Source organism: Cavia porcellus, unplaced genomic scaffold (genome assembly GCF_034190915.1).
Source record: "Cavia porcellus strain 051 isolate PalLab524CR breed Dunkin Hartley unplaced genomic scaffold, mCavPor4.1 scaffold_16, whole genome shotgun sequence".
Taxonomy (NCBI): domain Eukaryota; kingdom Metazoa; phylum Chordata; class Mammalia; order Rodentia; family Caviidae; genus Cavia; species Cavia porcellus.
The window spans coordinates 26,397,405-26,425,214 of NW_026947499.1; the positions used below are offsets into that span (position 1 = coordinate 26,397,405).

The window sequence follows — 27,810 nt, forward strand, 5'->3', positions numbered from 1 at the left end:
ATTACTAGCTTATTAGACTTGAATACTTGGGTAGTGAAGGAACAATTTGGACAAGCATTTGCTCAGGGAATTCAAGATGTGTATCCTGTGAGAAGCATCTTAAAAATGCACAGTATATAGGTAGTGAATACAGATATTCAACATCTCAGAAGGACAACTAAGTAGCCAATTTACAAAGAACAGATGTGCTGTACAGTTTTCAGTGATGAGTTTTAGTTTGTTTCATTTCCTTGCTCCTCACAAGAATCACTGCAACTACTCCTTTGGGGTTCTGGGTACCATGAGGATGTTCAACGCAAATGAACACTGTGATCCTGGAGTGGTAGTTTTTATTTTTACAGTTTAATAACTTGTAACGGATGTTGGCAGTGGGCACTGGAAAGATGTCTTCCATAATGGCTTTCTTGTGTCTCTGAATTTAAAGAGTTCTGTCAGTGGTGTCTTGGATTTAAATTATAAACTCCTTTATGTCTGAAGATACATATTTAAAGCCACTTTATGTGAAATACATATTCTTTTTTGTTTTTTCAGCCGTGTGGTTTTGCCGTGTTCTGTTCAGGAGGTAAGTTTCTCTTCTGCAACTTTTTATTGGTGTAATTTACTTTGGTATGTTCATCTGAACACACATCTTTGTAATATTTGTTTTTCAACACATCACGGATCATAAAGGACAAATGAATTTCTTTTATTCTGTGTTTTTTTGGAAGAGTCTAAAAAAAGTAATATAACCAGGGCAGGAATTCTTTCTGTACCATCCCAGAGAAATGAGACTGCAGCCTGAATTTAAACACCTTTTTATTTGTTGAGAGAAGTAACTTCCTATACTGTAGGATACTATGTATTGTAAGTTTTTATTATATATGAGTACTGTAGGGTATTTTAAATATTTGTCATTACTTTAAATCAAAAGCTGCTTTTCTGGGCTTGTTGGATATTGTTGATACTTCATCTAACTTTAGCAGTAGGAATTAGGCCTGCTCTGTCTTACTCTTTGTAATCCTTTTGTTTTCTTATGGCAGCTCTCCCTGCCAACTCAGGTACCTCCCCAGCAAGACCTTTAATCCCTGTTATTTATGTATTTATTTAGAGACAGAGTCTTGCTGTGTAGTTCAGGCTAGCTTTGAACTCATTTTGTAGCCCAGGCTGGCCTCGAACTCATGGAGACCCTCCTGCCTGAGCCTCCCGAATACTGGGATTACAGGTGTGTACCACCATGCCTTTTATTCTGTTTTAGACGGTCACAGTGTTAAATGTTTCCAGCACTGTCATTTGGTGTCATATTACAGAACTTCTAGACTTCTTTACCAACTGGCCTAATCATTGCATGTGTTAGAGTTGTCACTTTGAAAAAAGTATTCCAGACATGTTCTGACTACTATTAACTGTGAGAGCTTGTTTTATTTGATCTGCCCTTGATGTAGAAATACGTCATCTATAGAGAGTCTATGTCTTGTACTTGTAGGTAGTTGTAAGACCGCCAAACTGAGGACAAAGGTAGAAAAGCTGGCTGAGTAAGATATGGTGTGTGTAGAATTCATAAACCCCGCTGGGCCCCGGAGGTTGCAGGTAGCTCCTACTCAGCCAGTTACCTGGTTTCCCTAAGGCTGGCGGCAGAGCAGAGCAATGAACTGGAAATGAGATGGCGCAACCCGGTAACCGGGGAAGTGCAGGAACTAAAAAGATGTAGCTGCCCGACACTGTTTAGTGCGCACGTGGACACAGCTGTAGATGCCTCAGTGCTGCCCGAGGTTGCACTGTGTTATAATACACTGAACGTGAACCAGGCACTGTGTTTTACTGTATTTGCGCAATTGATTGTTTAAATTCCTGTGTGGAACTTGACATCGTTAGATTGTTTTCCTTTTGGTTTTCCCTGGTTGAATAAAGTTGTTAAAGTCTCTGGATCTTGCAGTATCACTCAAACAATCTTCTCAGCTTTTTGTTATATCAAGATTTAATAAGCACGGCTCTTGTCTCTTAAGTTATTCTTACAACAAGAGAAAAACATAGCAGCATACCACAAATTGTCAGTTCGCTAACAACTTTTTAAAATACAGTTGTTTAGATGTTTCTGTGTACATTTTTGTTACTGTATTCCTGATCAAGATCAAATTTAACTTTTGGTTTAGAGACATTTTAATCTTGTTTTAAAATTTAATCTTGTTTAATCTTTTTAATATCACAGTATTAAAAAGTATATTTTGAAGGACTTAAGCATGGCATTACTAGACTTACTGTAGTGTTAGGTCATGGAAAACCTCTAAAAGAGGAAAGAGCCTTCTGAAGTCTAAAATCCCAACATACTTATTTTGGGAGCACTTAAAATATTTATTTGGTCCCAAATCCCTCTAAATTGACTACAACTGTGTGTGTTTTTAAAAGTTAATTTGCAAGATAGCCTATCTCTATGATATCCTTTTTACATAGGAATGTTGCCTGAGCTTAAGGTGACTCATTTTTTTTCCTCTCAAAAACTTTAAGCCAGTTGTGATAGCATAAACCTGTAATCATAGTACACTTGTATACAAAAGTGGTAGGATCACACGTTCAAGTCCAGCTTGAGCAACTTGGCAACTTTGTAAGGGTCTATCTCAAAATTAAAAGTGTAGGGTGTAGCACAGTGTGAAGGCTCTGGGTTCAATCCCCACTATCCAGAAAAAGTTAGTTTTGAATTACAGATTCTAAGAGGTAGGTTTTTGTGCTTTTTCTTTGTGCATACTTAATAAAGAGGGAAGATACTTTTTAGGCTGTCTTCATTGGAAAAAAGTTTAGTCAGATTTGCAGAGCAGGAGAGATTGGAGATCATGCCAGGGTTTGGTCATGAAACAAGTTGGAGACCATGGGAATTTGCTTTACCTGTCGGGATCTGCTGGCGATACAGAACAATACTGAGTATTGATGCATACCACTAAAAATTTGGTTTGACCAGGCCTGGGGTTGCACACCTGTAATCCTAGCACTCAGGAGTCTGAGTCAGGAGGATCACTGTAAGTTGGAGGCCAGCTTGGCCTACCAAGTGAGTTCAAGGCCAGCCTGAACTGCGTAATGACCCTGCCTCAAAAAGGTCAAAACAAAACAAAAAAAACCAGGAAAAAGTTTGGTTCATTTAAAATGAAACAGATACTGCTCTTGCAATTTCCTGCCTTTTATGGTAATATTTGTGTACTTATAGTACCTTAAAAGTTTATGTTTACTAAGCAACTTTGTTTAAAAGTTCTGATCCTGGCTACTCAGTGCTGTTTCTGTTAAACTGAGCAAGGACCAAATTGGGCATGTCATATACAAGTCACAAGTTTACTGAAATTTGGACTGTTACAGCTCTTTGGATCACCGGGCTTTTGTTCTACTTTATTTCTTTCCTATTTGTTAATAAGGTCAAAATTCTGGTTGCTCAGCTTTAATTTACAAAGTGACAGTTGCATTCTTGTCATACCTTCCTGAGAATGTTGTGAAACTGAGATATAACAGAAGTGAAAATGACTTGGAGAGTGCAGGTGTGCCTTGTTCAGAAATTAAACCACATGTCAGGAAGGCTTCTTGGTGAATGGACAGTACATATTAAAGCCACAGAGTATTTTTAACTGGCAATGGTTTGAATAATGAAAATCCTGTAAAATATATAGTTAGTTAAAGCTGTGTTAGCTGGTGTTTGCTTTTTTAGACATTAATTTCTAACTTGAGTCATGTTTTCATAAAGAATATAGGTGGTGACTGGTCAGAGATACACTTTCTGTATCTTCTAGTAAGATTTTAGCACAAGAAGTTTCTGCAGTTACTACAGACTTGTTAAAACTCTACTCTGAAATTTCAGTATCAGGTCGGACAACTTTACTCTGTCGCAGAGGCTAGTAAGAATGAGACTGGTGGTGGTGAAGGAATTGAAGTCCTGAAGAACGAGCCTTATGAGAAGGATGGAGAAAAGGGACAATTTACACACAAAATTTACCACCTAAAGAGGTAAGTGGAGTGTTCGTATTTGATGCCATGACTAATAATGTAATGCCTGTCTCACAAGGTGAGGTACTTTGTTACATTTCAGTGTGGTGTACTGTGTATTAATTTGTTCAGAAGACCTCCCACCCTGGTTATTTTTAAATTATAGAAGTAACGTATACCTGCATAATAAAAATTAAAGCAACAGAGAAGTCTATAACTTCTCTGTCCTTCACCACTAGCTATCAAGCATCCATAATCAAAGAAACACTTGAAATAGTTTAGGGATAATCCTCTTGCATCATTCTCTTTACAAAGACAAAGATTTAAAAGCAGTAAGCACCCAGGGAGATAAATCACTTGTGTCATTTTTAGTGTTTTACAAATAGACTCATACTATACAGCTTGCTTTTTCATGTAAGGATATATTGTGAATATCCTCCACGTTTTTATTGAATATCCATGTGACTCCTTTTAAAGCTGAGTAAAAAGTTTTAGTTTACCTAGCTATTCCCTAAATGGTAGGTTTTCTTAAGGATTATAAATGTTTTCTAGTGTCTTTTACAAATACTGTCTCTCTAATGCTAAAATTCATCTGGAACCAGAAGACCTAGAATAGCAAAGGCAGTACTTCCCAGAACAGTTAAAAACATCCTACTACAGCTGTATATGTGCACCCATTTGTACATGTGCAGCACAATTTGTAATAACCAGATCTTGGAAACAAGTGCCCATTGAATGAAGAATGGATGAAAAGGATGTGATATTTTATACAATTGTAAAGAGTATTGTAAAGTTGTAGATTGGTTGTGTGTATCCGTATTGTTTTGTGTTTTTCTCAGTTAAACTCTACTGCTTATAATTGTATCATTGAGGTCTGCATTTCCTTGTTTTTGTTGTATAGTTCACTTGAGAAATACAAGTGTCAGTTGAGATAAAATTTTGACCTTTTAGATGGCATAGTCTGTATAATAGTGACGGTATTGAATTTATTTATTTATTTATTTTTGTCTTTTTCATTTTTATTGGTAGCGGGGATCGAACTCACGACCACCTGCTTGCAAGGCAGGTGCTTATGCTGCTGAGCTAAATCCCCAGCCCCTGAATTTATTTTTGTATACTCAGCTTTCTTTTTCTAAAGTTTGTTTACTCATTAATTGAATTTTGCTAACAGTTTTTCTTAAACACTGAACTCTTTCTTGGAATTAGTTTAATATGTGAAATTTTCTACTGGCCATGGCATCCTTTTTAGATGCTATTCTATGTGTGAATAAATTTCAAATAGATTCATAATATTCTGATTGACAGCTGAATGTTGTAATATTGGGGAAATGTTTGATAATACTACATGGACAGATTTTAAGTTTCATGTTTCATGCTTTTAAAACACCTAACAGCTTTTCAAAAACATAGTAAGGCTAGTGTAATGGTGAATGCCTGTAATCTCAGCTACTAAGGAGGCTGAGGCAGGGGAATCACAAACCAATCAGAAAAAATCCTAGAAAGAGATTTCCTGAAATGTTAAGAATGGTTGACGAGGTGGCTGAGTGGTTAAGACAACGATGGACTGCTAAGATGTTAAGACTATTTATCACTTGGTGATGGGAGGAAGGATGAGCTTTTAAACTTTTACTCTAAAATTAAAGAGTAAAAATTTTTACTCTTAATTTGTTTTGTTTTTATTTTTTAAATTTTATTTTAAAGGGAATAAGACCAAGCAAAATAAAACAGAATAAAGCCAATCAAAACAAACCAGTGTGACACAGGACTTCAAAACAACACAGAGTCAACAATTGTTAACATAATGCATCTTATTGTCTTCCGTGTAGGTGCAGAGACCTTCAGACATAGTAAAAATCAAACAAACAGAATAGAACCAATAAAAACAAAACAATGCATGCAATAAAGGACTTCAAAACAAGACAGTAGTAAATCCAAAATGGCTTCTGTAATATGTCTTGCTGTCTTTGAGATAGCTGCCCAGGCCATTAGATACAACAAAATCAAACGAAACAAAATGGAATAAAACCCAACCCAACAAAATAATGAAAATGGTACAGGACTTCCAAACAAGATAATACGGAATTAACAATGACTACCACCTTGAGAAGATCATCCATAGATGCCACACTGTACCGTGATCCTCTGAATAGGTGATCACTGGCCCTCGCCCTGCAGAGTCAGTGAAACACCAAACACCCCAAGCATCACTGCATTTCATCTCAGTAGCCATCATTGCAGCCTGTGTTTCTCCGGAGCAGCCGGTTGCTTGCAGGGTGGGGGTTAGCTCTTGCTTCCCAGCTGTGCGCCAGAAGGGGCTAGGGTCTGGCTGGCCTCCCAGTGGCAGTGGCCTGCGCGTGTCACTGTTCCTGTTTAGGTTTTGAGACAGGATCTTATTCTGTAGTTTAGGCTGGCCTTGAACTCTGTGATGTCGTCCAAGTTGGTCTCTGAACTCACAGCAGTCCTCCTGCCTCAGCCTCCGAGTGCTGGGGTTATTTCATTCTTATGAGGAGAAAACTGTTCATTATCAGTTTTAAAACATCTGATTTAGATCACACTCAGCCATAAATCATGAGATTCTTCGGTTGAAGACTATAAATATGATTAGTCCAAGTGATATTTTTACTCCAGATCTTATTTGGGCTAGAGGTTCTGAATTCTACTCTCAGGCCTTTAGTGGATTAAATAAAGGAAAGTCTTGCTTTTTGGGGGACTAGCCTTCCTGCACACTTGGGCTTCTAGAATAGCTTCTTTATTCCCAGATGGAGCTGAATCATTCCATGGGAGCCTTTGGTTTTACCTCTTCTGTGCACTCTTTTCTTGTTACAGTCTGGAGAAATAGGCAGTATGCAGAGTGTACATGAGCATTTACTAAGGAACAGGCTTATTCCAGGTCACACAGCCTATGGTGTGAATGTGGTGGATGTGATTACTCTGACTTCTGCTCCCCTTTAGATCATAAGAGGCAACTCCAGCGCTTGGAGTCCAGTGGGCGTGTCTCCATGAAGAGGGAGAGAGGAGGACTGACTAGATGGAAATGAGTGTTTGATTCCCCACCCCCTTAAAAAGAAAAGATAGCACTGTGGATAGAATCACGAGACACAGAGGGGGAAAGTGAAGTGTGTGGCAGGAGTGGGCCTCAGTTAGTGTGACAAGTGGTAAGCACGCAGTAAGAGTGAGAAAAAACTAAAAACCTGTCTAGTGGTGACAGCGCTGCACAGACCAGTTGCTGATGTAGTTTGGGAGGGAGAACGGCAGCTGGAGCAAGGGCAAGCAAGTGTGTGCATTCAATTCATCAGCGTTAAGTAGGAAGCACGTTAGCCACAGTACAGCCATGTTATTGAAGGTGAAGAACCGTTCCTGGTAAGGCCTAAGGCCTTGTCACACTGTAGAAAGACCTTGGTCCTAGGGCAAGCCTGGCGGTACAGCCCCTTAATACTTCCGCTTCCTAAGGATAGCTTCAGGTTAGCTTGTGAAGGTGTGCCCGCCGTCCGTGCAGAGTTTATAGTGCTGTCTCTGAGAAAGTTAAATTTGGGCCTTAACATGTATTTCCTTTTCTAGTGTTACTAAATTAGTTAGTCCAAGCGATGTGCACTGCCCTTGAAAGTGTCAGTAGAATCACAAAGTTGGCTAAAGCAACCAAGACCTTGTTTTCCATTTGAGATGTTTGAAATTCAGAGTCACTTTATCTAGTGGTAACCAGTCTCTGGAATCTGGCCAGTGTATACTTTCCCATTTTTGCAAAATACTTCTTGGTAAGATTTATATACTTAATCTCAGCCCGAAGGTTGAGAAACAATCTTGAGAAGGTACTAGGAAAATAGAGGGAACATTTCAAGTGTCTGTTTTCCTCAGATCTTAGTAGCTGGCCTCTTGTCTTGTTGCGCGTTAGTGGCAGAGATAGTGCGTGAACCCAGGCAGGCGCTGTGACTGCAGAACCAGCCGTCGTGAGCACTTTGGCTGTTCCTGTGCCCTGTGGAAGGTGGGAATACTTTCCCTTCCTGAAGTGCTTCCTGAAGCGCTCGCCTAGACATTCTCCAGAACCACAGGCTCACCGTGTCTCGTTTCTTACATCTTTAAAGTCTTACGTCCAAAGTAAAGTTAAACTTAAGGTACTCAGGAATATTCACATTCTCCCAATTGTTAAAGCTCCCTCCAGAATAAAGATCTGGCACTAAGTAAGCCATTGTCTTTTTCTGTCTTCTCTAGAGATAACCTGCCCCAGGTTTTGTCCACCTGCTGGACATTTTTCTTCTGATGTTTAGGCCTTTTCTAATCTGCTTGGTGTTTCTGAGCTGTGTAGACGTTGTTTGGTTACTTAAATGCATACTGACTTTTCGTCCTGAACTCATTTTTTGTCCCTTCTATTCATTTTAACATTGGACCAAGTATTTTTCCATATGTATGTATACGTATTTGTCATCTTGTACCCTGTTCTCCACAGAAATTCTTTAATACACACTGAATGCTGGTGAGGGAGAAGAGGGTTTTCTAAGTAGAGAATTTCTTTTGAGACATTCTCACTATGTAGTTCAGGCTGGTCTTGAACTCACAGCAATCCACCTGCTTCAGCCTCCTGAGTCCTGGGACTATAGAGTATATAGGTATACGCCACCACGCCCAGCTACTAGAGAATTTTGAAGAATTTTAGGGAAATCTGTTGCAAATTTGAGATGGTTATTTCAGAGAAAAGCTTCTAGCTCTCCTGAAACCTCCCTGTATGAACCCACTGCTCAGTCCTTTTTGTTAGATTTTTACGTTTTCCTGTCTTGTGGGAAGTCAGCTTTATTCTTTTGTCAGTTCATGAGAGTTACGTCTTTACCGTCTCCAGTCGGTCCTGAAGTTTGTTATGCTTTGCCAGTGCCAGAATGGCCCTGTTTTCCAAAGGTTGAAACAAAAAATGTTTTACTGAAAAATTGTTTTAAAATGTCATGTGGTTTCAAGGTAAGAGTTCATTTTTGTAATCAAAAAAGAGTCATGTGCCAGGAATTTAAACTATATTTTAAAATGATAAGCTTAAAACATATAAAAATTCAAACTTAAATTAAATATGATGTTTTACATGAGTGAGCATTTTGTGCAAGTAAGAAATAAATAGTAGCTAAATATGAAAACTCATTCTTGAGTTGAAGATTAGCCATCACAGACACACTTTTTTTTCTAGGTAGATAGTTCAGTCTTAAATTTTCCATAATTCTGCCTGGCGTAGTGGTGCATGCCTGTAATTCCAGAACCTGGGAGACTGAGGCAGAAGGATTGCCATGAGTCGAAGGCCAGCATGGAATATGTAGTGAGTTCAAGGGTAGCCTGAATTACATAATGAGACCCTGTCTCAGAAAAATAAAAGAAAAAAAAATTTCTTCTGAATAGCGATTCTGTACTGGGAATATATTCTTTTATTTTTCTTTGTTTTTCCCCAAATCCATTTTATTTCAAGAATAAAAAGAAAGAAAAAAGGAAGGAAAAACTACAACAAAATTTCAAAACTTGTCAGCCAGGGGGCAACAATGGCACATACACTGCGGGTTGCCAGAAATATTTTCTGAAAATACATTGTTTTCCCATGGCATGTCTCATCTTTCAGTATGTTTTGTTAGGTGAAAAATACTTTGTTTTTTGTAAGTCTTTCCTTTTTTAGTCTTGTATTTTCCAGAAGTTAACCAGTTTGTGTCTGGTTATTTTATTTCTTCCCATCAATCCATTTTTGAAATCACTTTTGTATTTTTTCCCCCTCATGGTTCTTTTGCTTCTTTTTTAATCTAAGTTAATCATCTTCTCTCAGATTCTTTCAGTTGTTTCCATACTGATATCTAGCCATCTTTTAATATTGACATACAGTTTACATCCTTGAAGTTTATTTGGTTGGTTGCTTGGTTAGTTAATTAGTTGGTTTTTTGAGATAGTATCTCACGGTAGTTCAGAGTGGTCCTGAACTTACTGTGACAGAATTGCCTTGCCCCCAACAAACAGATGCAGAGCCATTGTTACACTGAAGTGAAACCTCACACTGTCTCCCCTCCACACAATTGAATCAAACACTGTTTGTACCAGTGTTAAATGTGCCTAGAGCGCATCCAGAGGCAGGAGAAGAGTTGATGTTCTTGGAGCGCTTTCACGCCTTTAGGCATCCCGGGGTGTATACTACTTAGTCCTCAGCACCTTCATTACCTTGAAGGACATGCTGTTGTAAATGTTGGCTTATATGAGAGAGCACCATTTTGTCAGTAGTTTGTGGGAGAAGAGTATGTCCTTTACCTGTGTTAGTTTTTGAAAGTCTGGTTCCATTTTGTAAATTCATTTTATGTGTGTTCCATTTCTGAGGCTTGCCAAGCTTCAAAATAGTTATTTCCTGCATTTTATTAAAGTGACTTCCTGAGTGATACTGATGGAAAAATGATGTATGTGCTTTCAGTCATCTTTATGGCGTGCCTGGACTGCCTTGGTAGGATTTATTATGATTAGGAGTATATTAATGAAAATTCCTCTCCTTTATGGTGGGTTCGAAATTAAGTTGTACTTCATTTATGTATTTTTGCCATTTATTAATTTACTTAGATTCATTGAGGAGAGCTATATCTGTAATGTTTTACTGTTAAATGTAAAAGTAAGTTCAGAACAAAACAAGCCCATAGAGTTGGACTTTTAATTCTAAATCAAAACAAAGATGAAATGTTGAAATTCATAGGGTAGGAAAAATACCCTGATGGAAAGACAGTAGTTATTGGGATCAAGTTGAAGAAACATTAAAACTTTCCTGTAGATTTGCTTCCTGTTGGCCATCAGTAACTGCCTTTTTTTGATTAGCAAAGTCTGGGACGTTTCACTTTGGAACATTTTTAGATGTTGAAGTCTTTCCTCAGGAGGCTGTGAAAATATGCTTCTGAGCTAACAATACATAGCTGTGTAGCTGTTTCTGGTCTGCCTTTCTGAGTTAATCAGCTGACTACTAATGGACGTTTGTCATTCTCTGAAATGAATCAGAAACCTTGGAGCTTGTCTTCAGTTACCAGTATGTTTTATGCTGTGCCTTAAGTACACCTCACTCATATTAACGAGATAAAAGTTCTAGTTCTTGAATAATGTAAGAAGGCTTTGGTGGTGGATGTTCTTTGACTTTTAAGGCAATACTATTTTCATTTATCTTGGCTTCATATTTCTAGAGTTTGAATTGTTCTACAATTAGAAAAGACCAAATCATCAAAGAATTAGCCCTCCTCATTATTATCTGTGAAGGGTGTGAAGGTGTGTAAACAAAACCGTTTTTGGCCCTGGAATCTACTTGCACTGCCATATGTAAATGTACGTTAACTTTTGCTTTACTGTGATAGTTTGTCAGAATACTGAAATTTGCAAACTGTACGCATCTGTTACATACAATAGGTCAGATGTCTGGGAGCTAACAGGAAAAGATTGTGCGTGCCACCTCTGCTGCTGCACAGCTCTCTGCAGAAGTGAGGCTCTTCACCGTAGACCGTACTTAGTCTCCAGACTTCAGTACAGGAGTAGTTCTGGCCAGAAGTCGTTTCTGTGCTCCGTTTTTGCACAGTTTATTACTTCTTTAGTAGCAGCAGTTATTTGAAAGTTCTCAGGCTAGGTATAATGGCGTACTCAGCACTTGGGAGGGTGAGGCACTGAGGTTTGTTGTGAGAGTAAGGCCAGGCTAAGCTGTGAGCTAAGGCCCGACTAAACTCCAGAGCAAGACCCTGTCTCAACAGCAACAACACAAACAAAAAGTTCTTTAAAAAAAAAAAAAAAAAGCCAGCTGTGATGTGGAAAAAGACTAGATACTGGTTAAGTTGGAGGACATACTGTAGTTTGGACAGTTAAAAAGTCAGTTATATGCTGGTTATCTGAAATGATGACATAATACTTCATTCATAGTATTACTGGAATTTGTTAAGAAAGCATGTGAACATACCTAGCTTCATGTCATAATTTAAAATGAATACCCTTTTTTGAGCTTTTATTGTACTGCATGATGTGCTGAATACATTATGGATTTTCACCTGATTTAGTTCTTTAGTGACTGGGATAGGTAAGACTAACTCTATTCAGCACATGAGGAAGTTCATAGGAGTCACGTAATAGGCTGTCACTTGTAAGTGTTGGGATTTGAGTCCAGGTTGTGTGAACCTCTGGTGTTGATAGTAGGCTCCAGTCAGTAAAAACAGTTATTTTTGAAGACTTCCAAGATTGATTTTCTGTTTATGTGTTAATGAATATGGTTTTCATGTTATATTGATAAATCGATCCATCTTTCTCTTTCTCTCTGCCTCTGTCTGTTGGAGTTGCTCCTGTTAGGAATTTACACAAGCTTCCTAGATTTGAATATTAATCATGTGTTTAACCCTTGGTTTGTTCATACTTGAGGCAGTGAGTGGCGGTCATTGCTTACACTATATGCAGAATTTTCTTTTTGTTTTTTTTTGTCTTTTTCCTTTTTATCGGTACCAGGGATAGAACTCACGACTGCCTGCTTGCAAGGCAGGTGCTTATACCACTGAGCTAAATCCCCAGCCCCCTATATGCAGAATTTTCTACTTGGGATGTGCTCGATTCTCATTTTCTATACAATCACATTGTCACTACTTTTGGTCTGTTCTGTAAAATATAATAAGAGTACATCAAAAGAGATACTCTTTTCTCAGTCTTTTTTGTATGAGGGAACCTAATAGTGTCGTCTTAGCTATATAAGAAAATTAATATGTTGTATTAATGTACAGGCAGGTAGCGTAGTCATTTGTTAGTTTTCCCTTTAGTGGAAAGATTGAAAGCTGCTAAGAAAGAATTGTTTCCGTGAAAAACAGCCACCTATATAATTGAAGTTCCTAAATTATAATTTTTAACATTAATTTTCCACGTACTAGTTTGGAATGGAAATAAAACTTGATAGTAGTTTTGGAGTTGGGTGTGGTGTCACACACCTATACTCCCAGTACACTTGATGCTGATGCGGGAGGATCCATCAGCTTGAGTTCAGAGCCAGCCTGGGCTATACAGTGAGTTCAAGGCCAGCCTGAATTATGAAGGGGGACCCTATCTCAAGGAAAAAGAAAGTCTTGAATACTTTATCAAACTTAGAACATGATCACATTTGCTAATTATTGTTTCACTCTTTTCAACAATAAAAAAATTGATAATATACTTGAAAATATATCTAATTTCTCTTCACAGCAAAGTCCCTACATTCGTGAGGATGATTGCTCCCGAGGGCTCCTTGGTGTTTCATGAGAAGGCCTGGAACTCGTACCCCTACTGTCGAACAAGTAAGCCTGCGCCCTTCCCGGCAGCCCTTTGCCACTGAGCACCAGGGTAAGGAGGCCGCTGGGTGCCGAGACCTTAAGCTTCAGGGTACACCTCACAGGCCTTCTGTGGGTTCTTGAGTGCTCACTGCTTTGGGGTGTCCCCGAGATTTTTATGAAGGGCATGAGTTCTCCCGCAGGTGACAACCACATTTGGGTCTCCAGTGACCCTTCTGGTTCAGGTGAGCAGATGGATGTGGAAGTCACAGTGAAGGTTATCTGTGCTCGGAAGTGCCTTCTAGTGCACTTTCTGCAGTGCTTTACTAACTGTGCCACGTGCTGGGAGGAATGTAACAGGCTTCTAAACAGTTTCCCGTTGGTTGCTGTTAACTTTAACTGGTATTTTGTTACACAGCACTGTTCTCTGTAGCATTACTAAAGTTAGGTTATTCTCCATACCTTATTTGGACTCTGTAATTTAAAGTATCCTATGGTGTTACTTGTGTAGAAACTGTTTTGAAGGCATAAGCTACTAAATGTTCTGTGTTTTCAGGTAGTTTAGTCTTTGTGACATAAAATATTGGGACAGATTGTTTTACCTCCAATTAATCTGAAAATTTTCCTGTTTTATTGCCTGCCTCTCCATTGTGCCTCAGTTGTAACGGTAAGACTCTTTTTGTAATATAATCTTCACCTTTCAATTCTGTTCTGCATAATAATTGCTTTCAATCATTGTTGACTTTTTTAATGAAAACTACGCATTGCTGCCTGCCCCTCCCTCCCTCCCTCCCTCCCAGCTGTCCGCTTGCGCTCCACACTTCCGCAGCGTGCACGGGCTCTCCCCAGCTCTGCCTTGGGGTCTTCCTGTTGATTTTACTGTGCTTTTGCTACTTTATATGCCACATTGCTGACCAGGCTTCCCAGCTTCTTTATTAGCCTTGCATGCTGAATGATAAGTGGCATTGTTTAAATTGTTTAAAAGCATGCAGCATTTAGTTTTCGTGACAAGTCTGTAAGAACTGTAGCTAATACTGTGTCACTGTTAGAGGGCCTATTTGTAAAATCAAAGCATGCATGCTTGTGCTGGGAGTGCTTCTGGAGACACAGCCCCTCCGAGCTGGGGGACATCACTTCCCTTTTTCTGTTGTTTTCTGCAGAATGAATATATGAAAGATGACTTCTTCATTAAAATTGAAACGTGGCACAAACCGGACTTGGGAACATTAGAAAATGTAAGTTTGAGTTTTCTACACTAAAAGATGTAGAATCTCCTGTGAATAGGGATTGCTATATGTAGAAAACATGGTAGAAAGCAGACTTGGGAATGTGAGCAAAGTGATGCGTTGTTAATCAGCTTGGCACCTGGTCACATCAGGCCCGTCAGATTGAGGTGAGGGAAGCAGGCAGCGGGGCATAAGCGTGCTTTCTCTGTCCCCTGCCTTGGTGCTTGAGTGTACTTTGGTGAGCTTGCTGTTCTAGTCAGCAGTTCTCTGGAATAGGGAGAGTGTGGAACACAGATAATCTCCAGCCCAATTTTAGCCATTAGTGTTAGATTGCTTTCATCTCTGTGTTTGCCAGAGCTGTTGTCCATACCGCAGCAGGATTGATTGCTTTGATTTTCACCTGCATTCCAGTTTGCTGGGATAGGAGTTGAAGTCAGAGAAGTGATGTACGTCACCTAGGCTCAAAGAAATGTGATCATTAAGGATTTTTGGGGAGCTTGGGAGGGTGTCTGGCTTACTTTTTTATGTGCCCTTGGCTTGGTGATGCTCAAAAGTGTGCCTGGAGAAGCAGTAGCGTAACACCATAAGCATTTCTGGGTACTTGTTAGAAATGCGTTAGTTTGGCTCCACACAAGAACTACTGAATCAGAATTTCTCGGGATGGAGCTCAGCAGTCTGTTTGCTGGTGCAAGTCCCAGTTGGAGAGCTACTATCCAAACTTAGGATTCACTGTAACAGAAATACAAAGTTCAGTATTGTGGTGAATTTTGTTCTTTTTCTGTGCTTTTTTTTTTTTTTTTTTTTAATGGTAGCAACGTTTTATTAAAGGTAGGAAAAGAAACAGGCTCTACAAAGCAAGTTTGTGCCAAGTAAAACGAAAAGAAGTACATTCTGTAGCATGAAGGTGGGCCACCATGGAATAACACAGGAGCCAAGTCTGTTATGCTGTTTTGTTCTTGATGCCAGTTAGAACTTTCAACTTTTCAATTTGCAGTACTTGAGTTTTCTTTCAAGTGATCATTTGACATTTTATGTTTTTTAATAACTCTCTAAGATAGGGTCTAAAGGGATGATTAGGTATTTTTTAATCTATATAATCTGCCATTTCCTGCTTTCAAGTAAGCATATCTGTTGACAGTTTTTTAAACAACTCTTAATTGGTTCATAGATTTTCAGAAATAAATGATTGATCAACATGAAGTATAGAGTTGCCATCCCAGTGAAAAGGAATAACTTTGGGGTAATCACATTTTTTGAGACAGGGTCTTGCTGTGTAGTCCCAGGCTGGCCTCAAACTTACATTGTAGTCCAGGTTGGCCTTGAGCTTGCAGTGATCCTCTTGACTCAGCCTTCAAAGTGCTGGGACTAGCAGTGTTTGCCTCAAACTCAGAAAAGTTTTTTTTTTTTAAATTTTTTAAAAATTTTATTGAAAAGGAAAAAGAGAAAAAACAAAACAAAGCGGTGTAAGGGTACAAGTAATACAGAACTACAAAAAAAAAAAAAAAAAAAAAAACCAGTAAGAAATCACCAGTTAATAGGTTACACATTATCATCTTAGAGATAGTTGCTCAAGTCACAGCATCAAAGCATACAAAGTGGACATTCAAACAGTGAGACTGCAAACAGTTGTGTTCAATGATCCAACCAAAAACGTTAATATGGTCAGCTATTTAACACCCCAACACACTTGCAGTTGTATCCCTTGGAGCACTTTCTTTCCCTCACCTTTTTACAATAAAATTTACACATTTTGGGTTTTATTACTCCTTAGTTCTTATTACTTTTTTTTTTTTTTTGAAGAGAATAAAGTCAAATATGGCATAACAAAGCTGTCAGTCAAAACCAACAATAGACATAGCACATGATGTAAAAACAGAGTACAAGGTTATCAACAATGGTTACCATAATGCCTCTTGTTTCCTTAAAAAGAATTGTCTATCTCATTAGATATTATAAAGTTGAACAAAACAGTAGAGAACAAGACCAATAAAACTTAAACATTGTAAACATTACAGGACTTCCAAAGGAGACAATAGTCAAACCAGAATGGGCATCTTAGTGAATCTTATTGCCTTCAAAGTAGTTGCCTATACCCTCAAACTTGATACTATCATATAGAACGGAACAGAGTCTAATCAGTCAAAACAAGATCGTGGGATTATTACAGGACTTCAAAACAAGTTAATAGGAAATCAGAAAAAATTAATATATCCTGCTAATTTTTAAAATTTTTCCCCTTAATTAAAAAAAACCATAAAAAATAAGTAATTTTTTTAATGAATAAGGGAGAGATTGCGATAAAAGAGGACATAACAATATAACAATACAGGTCAAAGCATGACTGTTTCAGTAACCTAGTGCTTCACCACCAAATCGTAGTTACCATAGTGTCTGTCTTTTTCCTTGAAATATTTGAATAAAACTTCATATACTATAGCTTCAAATATTTCCATATCAAGCAGCCCAGAATAAAGCCTTTCCAATTAATAAGTGAAAACTTTATAAGGCTTCAAGGCCACGTAATGGGGAATCATGATTATCACATACACATTAGGGAAACTATTCGATATTCACACATGTGAGATTGATTTATTTCACTTATGAGTATGGTCTCAAGCTGCGCCCATTTATTGATAAATATCTCAATGTGATCCTTCTTTATAGCTGAGTAGTACTCCATTGTATAGAAATACCACAACTTTTTTATCCATTCCTGGTTGATGGACACTTGGGTTGTTTCCAAGATCTGGCGATTACAAATTGTGCTACTATAAACATAGGTGCACATATATCACTGTGGTATGATGCTTTCAGTTCTTCTGGGAATATGCCTAGAAGTGGAATAGCTGGAATAAATGGGACTTGCAATCCCAGCTTTTTGAGAAATCTCCAGACTGACCTCCACAAAGGTTGTACCGGCCTACACTCCCACCAACAGTGTAGGAGAGTACCTTTTTCCCCACAGCCTCTCCAGCATTTGTTGTTGTTGGTTTTCTTGATCCTGGCCATTCTTTCAGGAGTGAGATGGTATCTCAGTGTGGTTTTAATTTGCATTTTTCTAATGACCAATGATGATGAACATGTTTTCATGTATTTATTTGCCATTTGTATTTCTTTATCTGAGAAGTGTGTATTCATCTCAGATGCCCATTTTTGGATTGGATCTTTGAATTTTGGGGGTCTGAGTTTTTTTAATTCTTTATATGTTTTAGACAAGAGTCCCTTGTCTGAGAGAGAGTTCACTAAAATCTTTTCCCAGTTTGTGGGTTTTCTTTTCACTATGCTGGAGATTTCTTTTGACATGCAGAAACTTTTTAATAAGAAGTGGTCCCAGTTACTGATTCTGGAAAGTTATTTCCTGTGCGGTTTGAGTCCTGTTCATGAATTCTCTACCTACTCCTGTATCTTAAGATTTCTACCCAGTTTGTCTTCTAATAGATTTAGTGTTTCTGTTTTAATACTCAGATCTTTGACCCATTTAGATTTTAATTTAGTACATGGTGATAGACATGGGTCTAGCTTTAGTTTTCGGCAAATGGAGAGCCAGTTTTTCCAGCACCCAGAAAAGTTTTAATTTAGCAGCATGTGGCATGACTTCTTAAAGTCTAAATGATATGTTAGAGTCTAAATCTTACGTTAGAGCAGTGTCTGCCCAAGACTGGTAACATTTGGCTGTATAAACTATCTCCTCAGGACTACCAGAAAATCATAATGAAGCTTTCCCTTCATTTGGCAGTATCTTTGCACATGGACATCACCCCTTATTTTGGGGAGCTGTAAGGAGTTAAAAAAGAAAAAACATGAGTGTAATAGTTTTTTACCCACTAGAATTTGCTTTGTTTCATTTTCGTGTCACTTGTAGGTCCATGATTTGGATCCAAACACATGGAAAACTGTTGAAGTAGTCCACATAGATATTGCAGATCGAAGTCAAGTTGAACCTGGAGTAAGTACAGTTTGATGACATTTTGATGACATGTTAACAGTCTTCCTTAAACATCTAAAAATCATTTTTTCCCCCTTTTCTGTATGGCTGTGTTTCTATACTGAAATGACCTAGGAGCTCAGATGTAGTCTGTGCACAGAGACCTGAGGATGAGATAAGCCATTTTTTTCTGTGCAGATTTTGCTTTTGTTTAAGGGATCATGTTATATCTAGCATATATGTTTTCATTGGGAAAAAAACCCACATTGTTTATAAAAGTATCCTCCCTTGGATTTTAAACTTCAAGTGCGGTAAAAAGACAAAAATGTCAGCTAAGGCTGAAGTTGTTTGTACACAGTATATGATGTGTAATATCACTACTTTCTTCTTTTGGCACCGCAGATTGAACCCAAGGTCTTCCCAATGAGGTATATCCCCATCCCTTTTTAAATTTTTTAATTTGAGACAGTCTTGTTACATTGCCTGGGCTAGGCTCCAACTTTGTGCGTGATCTTGTTTTAATTTCCAGCGTTCTGAGATTTATTGTGTTCCACTGTGCCCAGCTGATATAGCATCTCTTAATTTTAAGTGTTTAGTTTTCTGTTTTGATTCTTATTCAAGGTAAATGTTTATAGTTCAGGCTTTTGACTTTAAATCCCCCCCACACAAGTAAGTGCACTTATGTTCCATGCCAAGTTAAGATCCTTGTATTGCTTCGTTGAGCTTTTTGAATACTAACCCAGTTCTTATTTTATAGTATGCCAGGGTGCCATCATGTTTCAGCCTAGCAGGGCACAGCTGTAAACTGTGCCTGTTAAAACAAACAGTGATCATCTGGCTAGAGAGCCGAAGCTTTATAAAGCGTGATTGGTGCCCCTTGCTTTGGCAAGGTCACGCGTAGTATGTTCAGTGATCGTCTTCTTCCATTTCTCTGTTCAGTGTTTAGTCTCTGAACTTGAGCAGTGCTATCATTGAAAAGAAATAAGTCAAACACAAAGTGTTTAGTTTTGCTGTTGAGTTTAAAGGTAAAAGGAAACAAAAGTCTTTGACCTTTCCTCTGAAATTGCGGGTTGTGGCTGACGGCAGTGACCCTAACCCCCTTGGCCCCTTCCCTGACTAGACGTGTGAGCACATAGAAGGGACCCTTTGTCCTAGAAGTCTTTTAGTTGTGTTGTGGTTTGAAGTTACTTCAATTGTAGCATTATTTCCACCTTTGAAATCATATAAACCATATTCCACCTTTGTAATCCTAACTACTTTTCTCTTTGCTGAGACAGGATTCCCAATGCCCAAAGGCAGGGGAGGAAAGGTTTATTGTAGCTCGTAGTTGGCTGGCTCCGTGCTGGGGCAGCATGGCAGAGGGGCCTCACAGGAGAAACAGTTCATGGTCTGCAGAAGGCAGCAGTGTAGTGCAGAAGCAGCAGCCGGCTCGCCTTCTTTCTGCCCCTTTACATCCTTCCAGGTGATCCAGCCCTCGGGTGGTGCCACCCACATGCAGGGTGGGCCTTCCCAGTATGCACACCCCGCACTACACCAAACCAATCAGAGGACCAATTTAGTACTACACACCTTAATCCCTGTGTCAAGCCTTTAATCTCAGCATCACACACCCCAAATCCAGCCACTTCTGAAAAAACCCCACTGTGGCTATCTGAGGCTTGGGGGAGGGACAGGATATCCAGACATAAGCCATAACACGAGTTGTTTTTTTTATGTTTAGAAATGAAGAACATCCAAATGGTAATCTGTTCTGGTCATTTATTTCTCTTGGCATCGCCCTAGCCGTGATTTACAGTATGTAATAGGATGGTAATTGGAAGAGAACTAGGAGTCAGTGAATCAGTTACTGGCTTGGTCAGGCTCACTGACCAGCCTAGAGTTGCTGATCACAAGAGGACACCAAGCACCCAGGTGGCTCAGCAGATGTGAGTGCCTGGGGAAGACTTCCTGTGTTGGTGTTGAAACACTGCTGGCCAAAGTGATTCTGTTAGTCAGATCTTGTGGTCCACTGATTTGCATTCCCTCTTGTTAACCAGCAGAGTACAAGGCATCTTTGGTTTGGGAGAAGGGAGAAAAAAAGTAGTTCTGTTCCTCAGGCAAAAGTGGGCATTTGGCATTTGCAGATACGTGAAAAGAACAGTGTAAGGCAGATTACACAGCACTAGAGTTCTAGAGGCTGATTCTCATTACCTCTGCCTCAGAGAAGCCTTCGGGAAGGCTTCTGACCTGCTTGCCAAGAGGATGCAAGATACCAGCAACTGTAGGTGGAAAGCTCTGTGTATGCAAAGCCTGAATAGGAGGCTCTGTGGAGTGGTAAGGGATGGCCAGGTGGTGGAGACAGTGGGTTGGGTCCATGCGTTGTGGGTTAGTGGGCAGGAGATTAGGAACGCGCATTCTGAAACTAGACTGGCTTCACGGTCAGATTTTGAGGTTCCACCATCTGCTGGTGACTTGTCTGTGCCTCTTAATTTGTGAAATACCGTGGCTGCTTATCTCAAAGGATTAAATGAGGGTACTTGGGGAGTGCAGTTCTGGAGGGGCTGGTCATTGTGCCATCGTTATTAACTGTACCTGTGCAGGAGTTCCAGCCTCCACAGTCATACCAGGTGCTATGCGTCCCGTGAGTGCTCACCTCATGAGTGCAGGTTTGAGCTCTAGCGTTTGTAGTTACCTTTTGCAAGTTACATTTTAGGGTTGAATAGGTAGGGATTTAAGTCATACTGAATTTGTGATGGCTTTTCTTTACTGTGATAAAATACACATAAAACTTTCATTTTCAAATGTGCCTTTCAGATGTAGTCAGTATTGTGCAGCCAGTCACCACTGTCTGTTTCCCAGAATATTTTCGTCCCCCCGCAAAGAACACCCTGTATTCATTACAGCCTCTGCACTCCTGGGTATCCCAGCCTTTACACCCGCTGATCTGTACAGTCTCAGGATTTGCCTGCTTTGGATATTTTATATATGTTAGTCATAACAAGTAGCCTTTGGTTTCTGGCTTCTGTCTTACACTTCGCATGTTTTCAAGGTTTATTCACATCATAGCATAGGTCTGCTCTTAATTCCTTTTTATGGTTAAAGAATACTTCATTGTGTGGACATACAAATGCTTATGCATTTGTTTATTGATGGGATTTTGCTTCTTTTCACTTGGCTGTTGTGTTGTCACCTTTGTGTCACAGTCATTTTTTTTTTTTTAACATACTTTCTCAGTCATGGATAATGAAAGTACAACTAATAAGTAGGGACTGTCAGGCCTTCTGACATCCAAAGAACCCCACTTACACATTTTTCTGGTATAAAGGAGAGATGAGGGGAACTCTGTGATGGTGAAAGTGCCCGTGACAGTGTTTAAGCCTCAGAGTGAGGACAGAGCACTGAGCTGCCTGGGCTTGTGCGAAAGCTGGGGTGAGTGGCAGGCTGTAGGACCAGTGCCCCAGTTCAGGGAAGAGGTGATCTGGAGACCTGCTGGGAGAGGAGAGCTGCTGACTTGGTCCTTACTTCTTTCCATATCCTGTTTTGTTGAGTTAGCTTGTTCTGCTCTTTTAGTTCATGGTGTTTAGAGAAGGAAGGATTAAGAGCACATTTGCAGTCTAAAATGACAGTGTTGTCATAGTGGTCAACATGTATGTAGTGCTACTAAGTATATACAGCCAGCATAGCACTGCAGTAGCTTTTCAAGATTGGTATCGGGCCTCAGGAGGCTTACAGTCTGAGTGAGTCCAACCCCGAAGTGTGGAAAGCTAGCTGCCAAGTGGCAGAAGCTCATGTGAGGTCCGAAGTGCTGCAGGGCTTCAGAGAAGAGAGAATCTCTCAGATGGCAAAGGCTGGATGGAATGCTGACGTGACAGTGGGTAGGGTTTTAGTGGTGGCGCAGTCCATCCCTGCTCACTACGCTTTCCCTTCATTTCCTTTCGTTGCTCTGACATGTTATAAATTTCTTGGCTCATTTCTCTCTTTCTCTCTCTTTCAAATAGAAATTGAACCTCAGAGGAAAGAGTGTACTGTTGACCTGTCTTCTGGCTCCTTCAGCAGTGCTGAGATTGAATAGGTACTCAGTAAATGGGTATTAAGTAAATGATGGAGTTTCATCAAGCAAAATAGAAGTGAGGGGTAAAGGCCCAGCGTCGCATTGAGTTGGGATGTTTTTTAAACCTGAATAGAAACTGAACTAGTTAAGAGTCCTTGCTTTCTAGCTGTGCTTTTCTAGTTTCTAGGTGTCCCCTTAAGTTGTCAGGATGGAATGGCAAGAGTTTGAGGCTGAGTCTCTCCTGTTCTCCTCTACCAACAAACTGTTGTTCATCAGGCATCGTCATCTTGGCCTTTAAATTTGCTTTGAACTCCCACTTCTTTAGCTGTATGAAGTTTGGTTCCAGGGCTAGAACCCCCGTTTTACAAGTGAGGAAACTGAAGCCCAGACGAATTAGTTTCTCAAGATGACTGAACTGGTGACAGAAGAGGACATTCTGTTCCCATCCATTACTCTCTGCTGACTCTTGATTCTCAGTTGCTTCTGAGTTGTCCCTGAGCGCTGTACATGTTCTGCTCCTCATACTGGTCTGCCACAATCATATCCTGTCCCATGTACTGCTTTCCCTTCTTTCTGGGACTCCTTCCTTCTGCTCAAGGCCTTTGTGTCTTTGAGGATCTAAGTCAGGTCTCAGTTCCTCTGGGGAGATTTCAGAGGAACCTCATGAGCTTGGGGCTAACTTGTGTGAGTCGAGTTTATTTTGGAATTAATTCAGTTTGATATCAATATAGTAACAAATGTATTGGAAAGGGGCAAGAAAGCATTCACACATTTTCCAGTGGGAGTATAAATTGGTAAAATTGGCCTAGCAGAATTACCAGTGTACTTGTCCTTTGACCTAGCAAAATTTTTCTAGAAATGTATTTATTGTGATGGGACAAGAATATAAATCTAAATATTAGAAACTGCTGAAGTCTAAATATTTCTCCATGAATCAGGACCTGGTTAAAAACGTGGTGAGTATGGAACAGTTGTTCCATCTAGTCAGTAAAAGTCAGTGAGCTCTAATTGTGTTGATGAGCATTCATTTCATAATTTAGAGGAAAAAGGATAAAGGTCTGTAAAATACATTTTTATTTAAAAGGGAGAAAAATATATCTTTACACATGTATTTGCTTATGTTTAGATAGTCTAGAAGAATTTGTACAGCTCTGCTGAAAATAGCGATTTCTTTAAAGCAGGGGAGTTGGGATGGAGACTCCAGCTCACATGGCTGTGTGTACCACATCTGGAGGGTGTCTTCCTCATTAACTACATCAGTTTTCTTTCATTGGCTTATGGATCACTGCCATCAGTGGCCAGGTAGTGTAACCCAATCAAGGAATGGCTTTCCGGATCTTTACCATTCTGTGCTCTTTAGTAGCAAGTCAGAAATTCCATTTGTACTTAGGGGCAGGGTTTGTACAAGAGTATGGCTTACAAAGGCCATCACCTATGAGTGCAGAAGTCACAAAAGCATTCCGGTGTTAGTGCTAAAAACTAGGCCCCTTAAGGGTTGGAATTGGGAACTTATGACTTCAGTAAGCCAGTAGGATGAGTGGTTGGATTGGGGTTAGTACTGCACCTACTTGTTTGGGTCACCTGATTAACTTAAGGAGTTATTAGTGAGTCCCTAAATTGTCTGGGTCTTGCTTTGTATAGGGGATCAGAGAGTGGTTTGTGGAGGCCCAGGTCAGATGGGAAATGTTGAGCTCCGGCCCCCTCAGCTTCTCAAGACTCATCCTGCAGCTCAGTGGGAGGCATCACTGCCTACTTCACTCTTGAATCATCAGGCCTCCGCTCTGTTCAGTCCTCTGCTGGAGGCTGTGGCCGGATTCCTCCTCTGATTTTTAGAACACTACTTTTGTGGTAGAAAGGGAGCGCCCTTTCTGAGTGTGAGATAATGTGGCTAATTGGAAAGTGTCTCTCTCATCTGTGTGCCAGATCTGATTACTTAGAATATTCAGCAGTTAGGTAGATCTGTGTGCCTTGTCTTGCTCAGTGTAAAGGTTGTGATAAGATTTGTTTTGGTAATAGTGTGGAAGAAGAAAAAAGATCAGGAGCCCTTCTACTAAGTCAAGAGATTTCCTAGATTGGGGCATGCTGACTCCTACTTTATTCTCCGTATGATTTATTCAGCAATTTTTCCTTTTGTTTATATTGAACTGCTCTTGGGTTTTTTGGAGATAATTTCTTTAAAAACTTTTCTTGTACTATGTATTGAACCTTACCACTGAGCTATGTCTCCAACACTTTTTTAATGTTTTATTTTGAAATATGATCTTCCTAAGTCACTAAATCACATAGGCTAGGTTTGAACTTGACCCTCCTACTTCAGCTTCCTAAAATGCTGGGCTATAGACATGCCACTCTTCATTCCCAGCTCTTTATTTTTTAAAATTTTTATTAATACATGTTTGCCGTATGTAATAACTATTATTACATACGGAGCGTTTGTGTAATATACATCACATATCTTAGTTATTTTTGTGTCCCCTTTCTCTCCCCTTCAAAAAAGTTTCATTGTGTTTTTTGCTTCATATTGCTTGCTTTAAAGAAAATGAAACAATTGGCATTACTAATTTTAAGAAGGCGAGTAGTCACATGGTAGAATCTGTACTAATGTACAGGAAGTCAAGGATCCGTGATGAAGCCTGACTCTCTTCACCCCACCTGGTGGGTGTTTTCTGCCACTGCAGGTGGGTTTAATATAAACAGCCCTGCCATTTTAATTCCAAATGACTTGATTACTTTTAGGGTTCCACTCTATGTGAGATTGTCAGATGGCTTGTATATCTCTCTTGTTGTTAACTTGCTGTTTTTTGATCATTCTTATGAACTGATTTTATGTGTAGAAGGGATACAATTTAATCTGTGGTGTAATTGAATACCTGATTGGATAATTCCACATGTTTCTGTAATTGAAGAGTGGCATTGTTACAGTAATTCTAGGCACAGGAGCACTGGTTGTATGTTCGCAAAGTAGTGTAGAAATCACTTATATTTAAGTATATGTTTAAGGGGTTTTTTGGTTGTCATAGTTCTAGAAGTAACTAGAACACTGTTCTGAAGTAAGAAGTTACCAGTCTGGAATGTCTCCATTCAGTGGCCCTTTAAAATGTATCCACCACACAAAACAGATTCTCTGTTTCATGGGGAAGATGTGATGTGGCATTAAGAAAGAAGGATCCTTGCACTTGGCATTGCAGCAATTCAGCGCTCTAGGAGAATGCATCTCCTCACCAGCCCTCTCGTACCAGCCCTTCCTCCCACCTTCTCACCTGCTTTCAGATCTGCGCAGACACCCTTCCTGGAAGGCCTTCCTCAGTAAATTGGGTGCTCCTTGGCTGCATGTTCTCATTTCAGTGTTTCCAGGATTTGGCAAAGGTGCTCAGTTCTCACATGGGAGGGAGCTTCTCAATAATGGGTTTGATGGAGCAGGACCAGCCCGAGCAAATAAACAGTATTCCATCTCAAAAAAACAAAAAACAGAACGGTAATGACCAAAAGGTGTTTTAGAGAAGTGGAAGTTTTTGTTGTTCAAGTAGTAAACTACCATATGGTGCTACTTTAATTCCTACTTTACTAATTCTGGATGAAGAAAAGTCGGATGTATATTTAGTTCTAAAAATTATGAGTTTCTAAATGAATTAAATTTTTAAAAGTGTTTTAGTTAAATCAAATTGTAACAAGTCAAGCTATCAGGTAGAAAACACTAGAATATAAATTTAAAAAATTTATTTTTACAATTTATAAAGCTGCCATTGAGATAAAACTACAGTAAAATGTTGGAGATTCTCTAAATATCCTGATGAAATGCACATGAATACCTTCAGCTCATTCTCAAAATATACACAAATGAGTCTGTTGACATCTGCTTCTGCTTTTTTTTTTAAGGTATAAATTTGAATCTGGGCCCTTTTAATCATCCCCAGCACTTTGTCTAAATAGCTTTCCATGATTTGTATACAAAAGTCACTTCCCAGGAGAGGAAGGCTCTTTAAAGTGTAAGCCAAAGTGTATACATGATTAACATCAGAGAAACCTTCGTTTTTGGAAGTAATTTGAACGAAAATGAGCATGGTTTTTTTAAAAAAAGAAATTGGAACCACATTTTAAGGTATTTGTATGGAACAAGAAAGACTTGTCTCAGCTTCCCTCCACAGTGCATGCTGTGTGACTTTATGATTTCCTAGTATTTTTTACAGTAGAAATAATGGTAATTCAAAAAACTTAAGCTTACACATTTAAAGATAACACAACTCAGCGTTTAACTTTTTTGGTATCAGTGGTAAGAATGTATTAATAGTATAAAAATACTAAATTGTTTGGACAGTGTAGTTTGAAAGCATAGCTGTGTATCATATTAAAATGCAGCAAGTGCAAGGAGAAAGTGGAATTTTTTACCTCCCATTTTAGGATATATGAGATTAATGTTTTAACGTGTGGAAAAAGGTATTTTTTCATGGGTGAGGCATTTCAAAACCAAGAGTTACTCATTTTGGTGCTGGAGTAATGGTTCCATGAAAAAGGCATTTCTGGAAAGACAGTGCATGCTAGAAACATTTCTTGCACATTGTTTCTGGGTCACAGAAACAGCACACAAGATCTCAGGGTTCTTTGCTGGCATGTCCCTGCAGGGCTTGAAGGGGCTTCTTTTTTGTGTTTACCCGGTAAGTATGGCCCAGTAAGAAAACGTTCACATTTCATTTGTGCAACTTCCTTCTTTTAATTTTGTAAACATCCACCCTAATTGTTATTCCCATATGCTTCCCTGTTCCCTGTCCGTGACCTGAGCATAATTTTCAGGTCATATTTGCCCCAAATCTCCTTGTTTTTAATCCCTTAGTCATTGGCGTTGTCACCCCTGGGGAGTAATAGGGAGCAGTGCTGAAGTGCCTTGGGCAGCCCAGGTACCTCTTTATGGCAGCTGCCCTGCCCGCTTGGGATTGTTGGGTTGCTGCTGCTGGTGGACTCCAGACTGCTCTGCAGATCTCCTTCCAGCAGAAAGCTTCTTCTGGCATCTTTTCCGCACTTGTTAATCACAGTTCTTGCTTTACCACCCAAGTAAGAGGTTACGCTATAGATAAAGCTGTGCCTCCCTTGCATTATCGAGAATGACCTCTCTTTCAAAGTCTCCCTCAGTGACCCCACGGTTTTGTCTCATTTGGAAAACACTATATGTGTGTCCCAGTTGTAAGCAGGTCCATTTTTCAGAACACTCCTTGGAAGTTATGGTATTCTTTTAGAGGCCCTGAGGGGCTTCAGGGAGCATTGTAAGTAACTTCAGAGCTTGTCTGTAATAGCCTTTGTTAGGGTCCAGGCCAAGACACTTGGTACCCTTTCAGATGAAGCGTGGTCTGCCCTTGGCAACTTGCTTGAAGTGTAAATTTCTACAGATTCTGAGGTGAGGCTGGGATTCGGGGCGCTCTCCCAGTGGTGCCTGACTGTGCTTGCTTTGGAGAGCTGTGGTCTGGC

The 27,810-nt window shown here is 39.5% G+C and overlaps 1 protein-coding gene across 2 annotated transcripts in view; it reads left to right on the plus strand.

Moving 5' to 3' along the window:
- Nucleotides 1-27,810, plus strand: part of Pitpnb (phosphatidylinositol transfer protein beta) — a 63,086-nt gene that overhangs the window by 4,333 nt on the left and 30,943 nt on the right. For both annotated transcript variants that reach the window (XM_003478350.5, XM_005007289.4), the window contains exons 2-7: nucleotides 532-562; nucleotides 3,812-3,957; nucleotides 13,108-13,199; nucleotides 13,832-13,839; nucleotides 14,333-14,407; nucleotides 18,261-18,344. In XM_003478350.5, coding sequence (XP_003478398.1) covers nucleotides 532-562; nucleotides 3,812-3,957; nucleotides 13,108-13,199; nucleotides 13,832-13,839; nucleotides 14,333-14,407; nucleotides 18,261-18,344 — 436 coding nt within the window. The remainder of the gene's footprint in view (nucleotides 1-531; nucleotides 563-3,811; nucleotides 3,958-13,107; nucleotides 13,200-13,831; nucleotides 13,840-14,332; nucleotides 14,408-18,260; nucleotides 18,345-27,810) is intronic.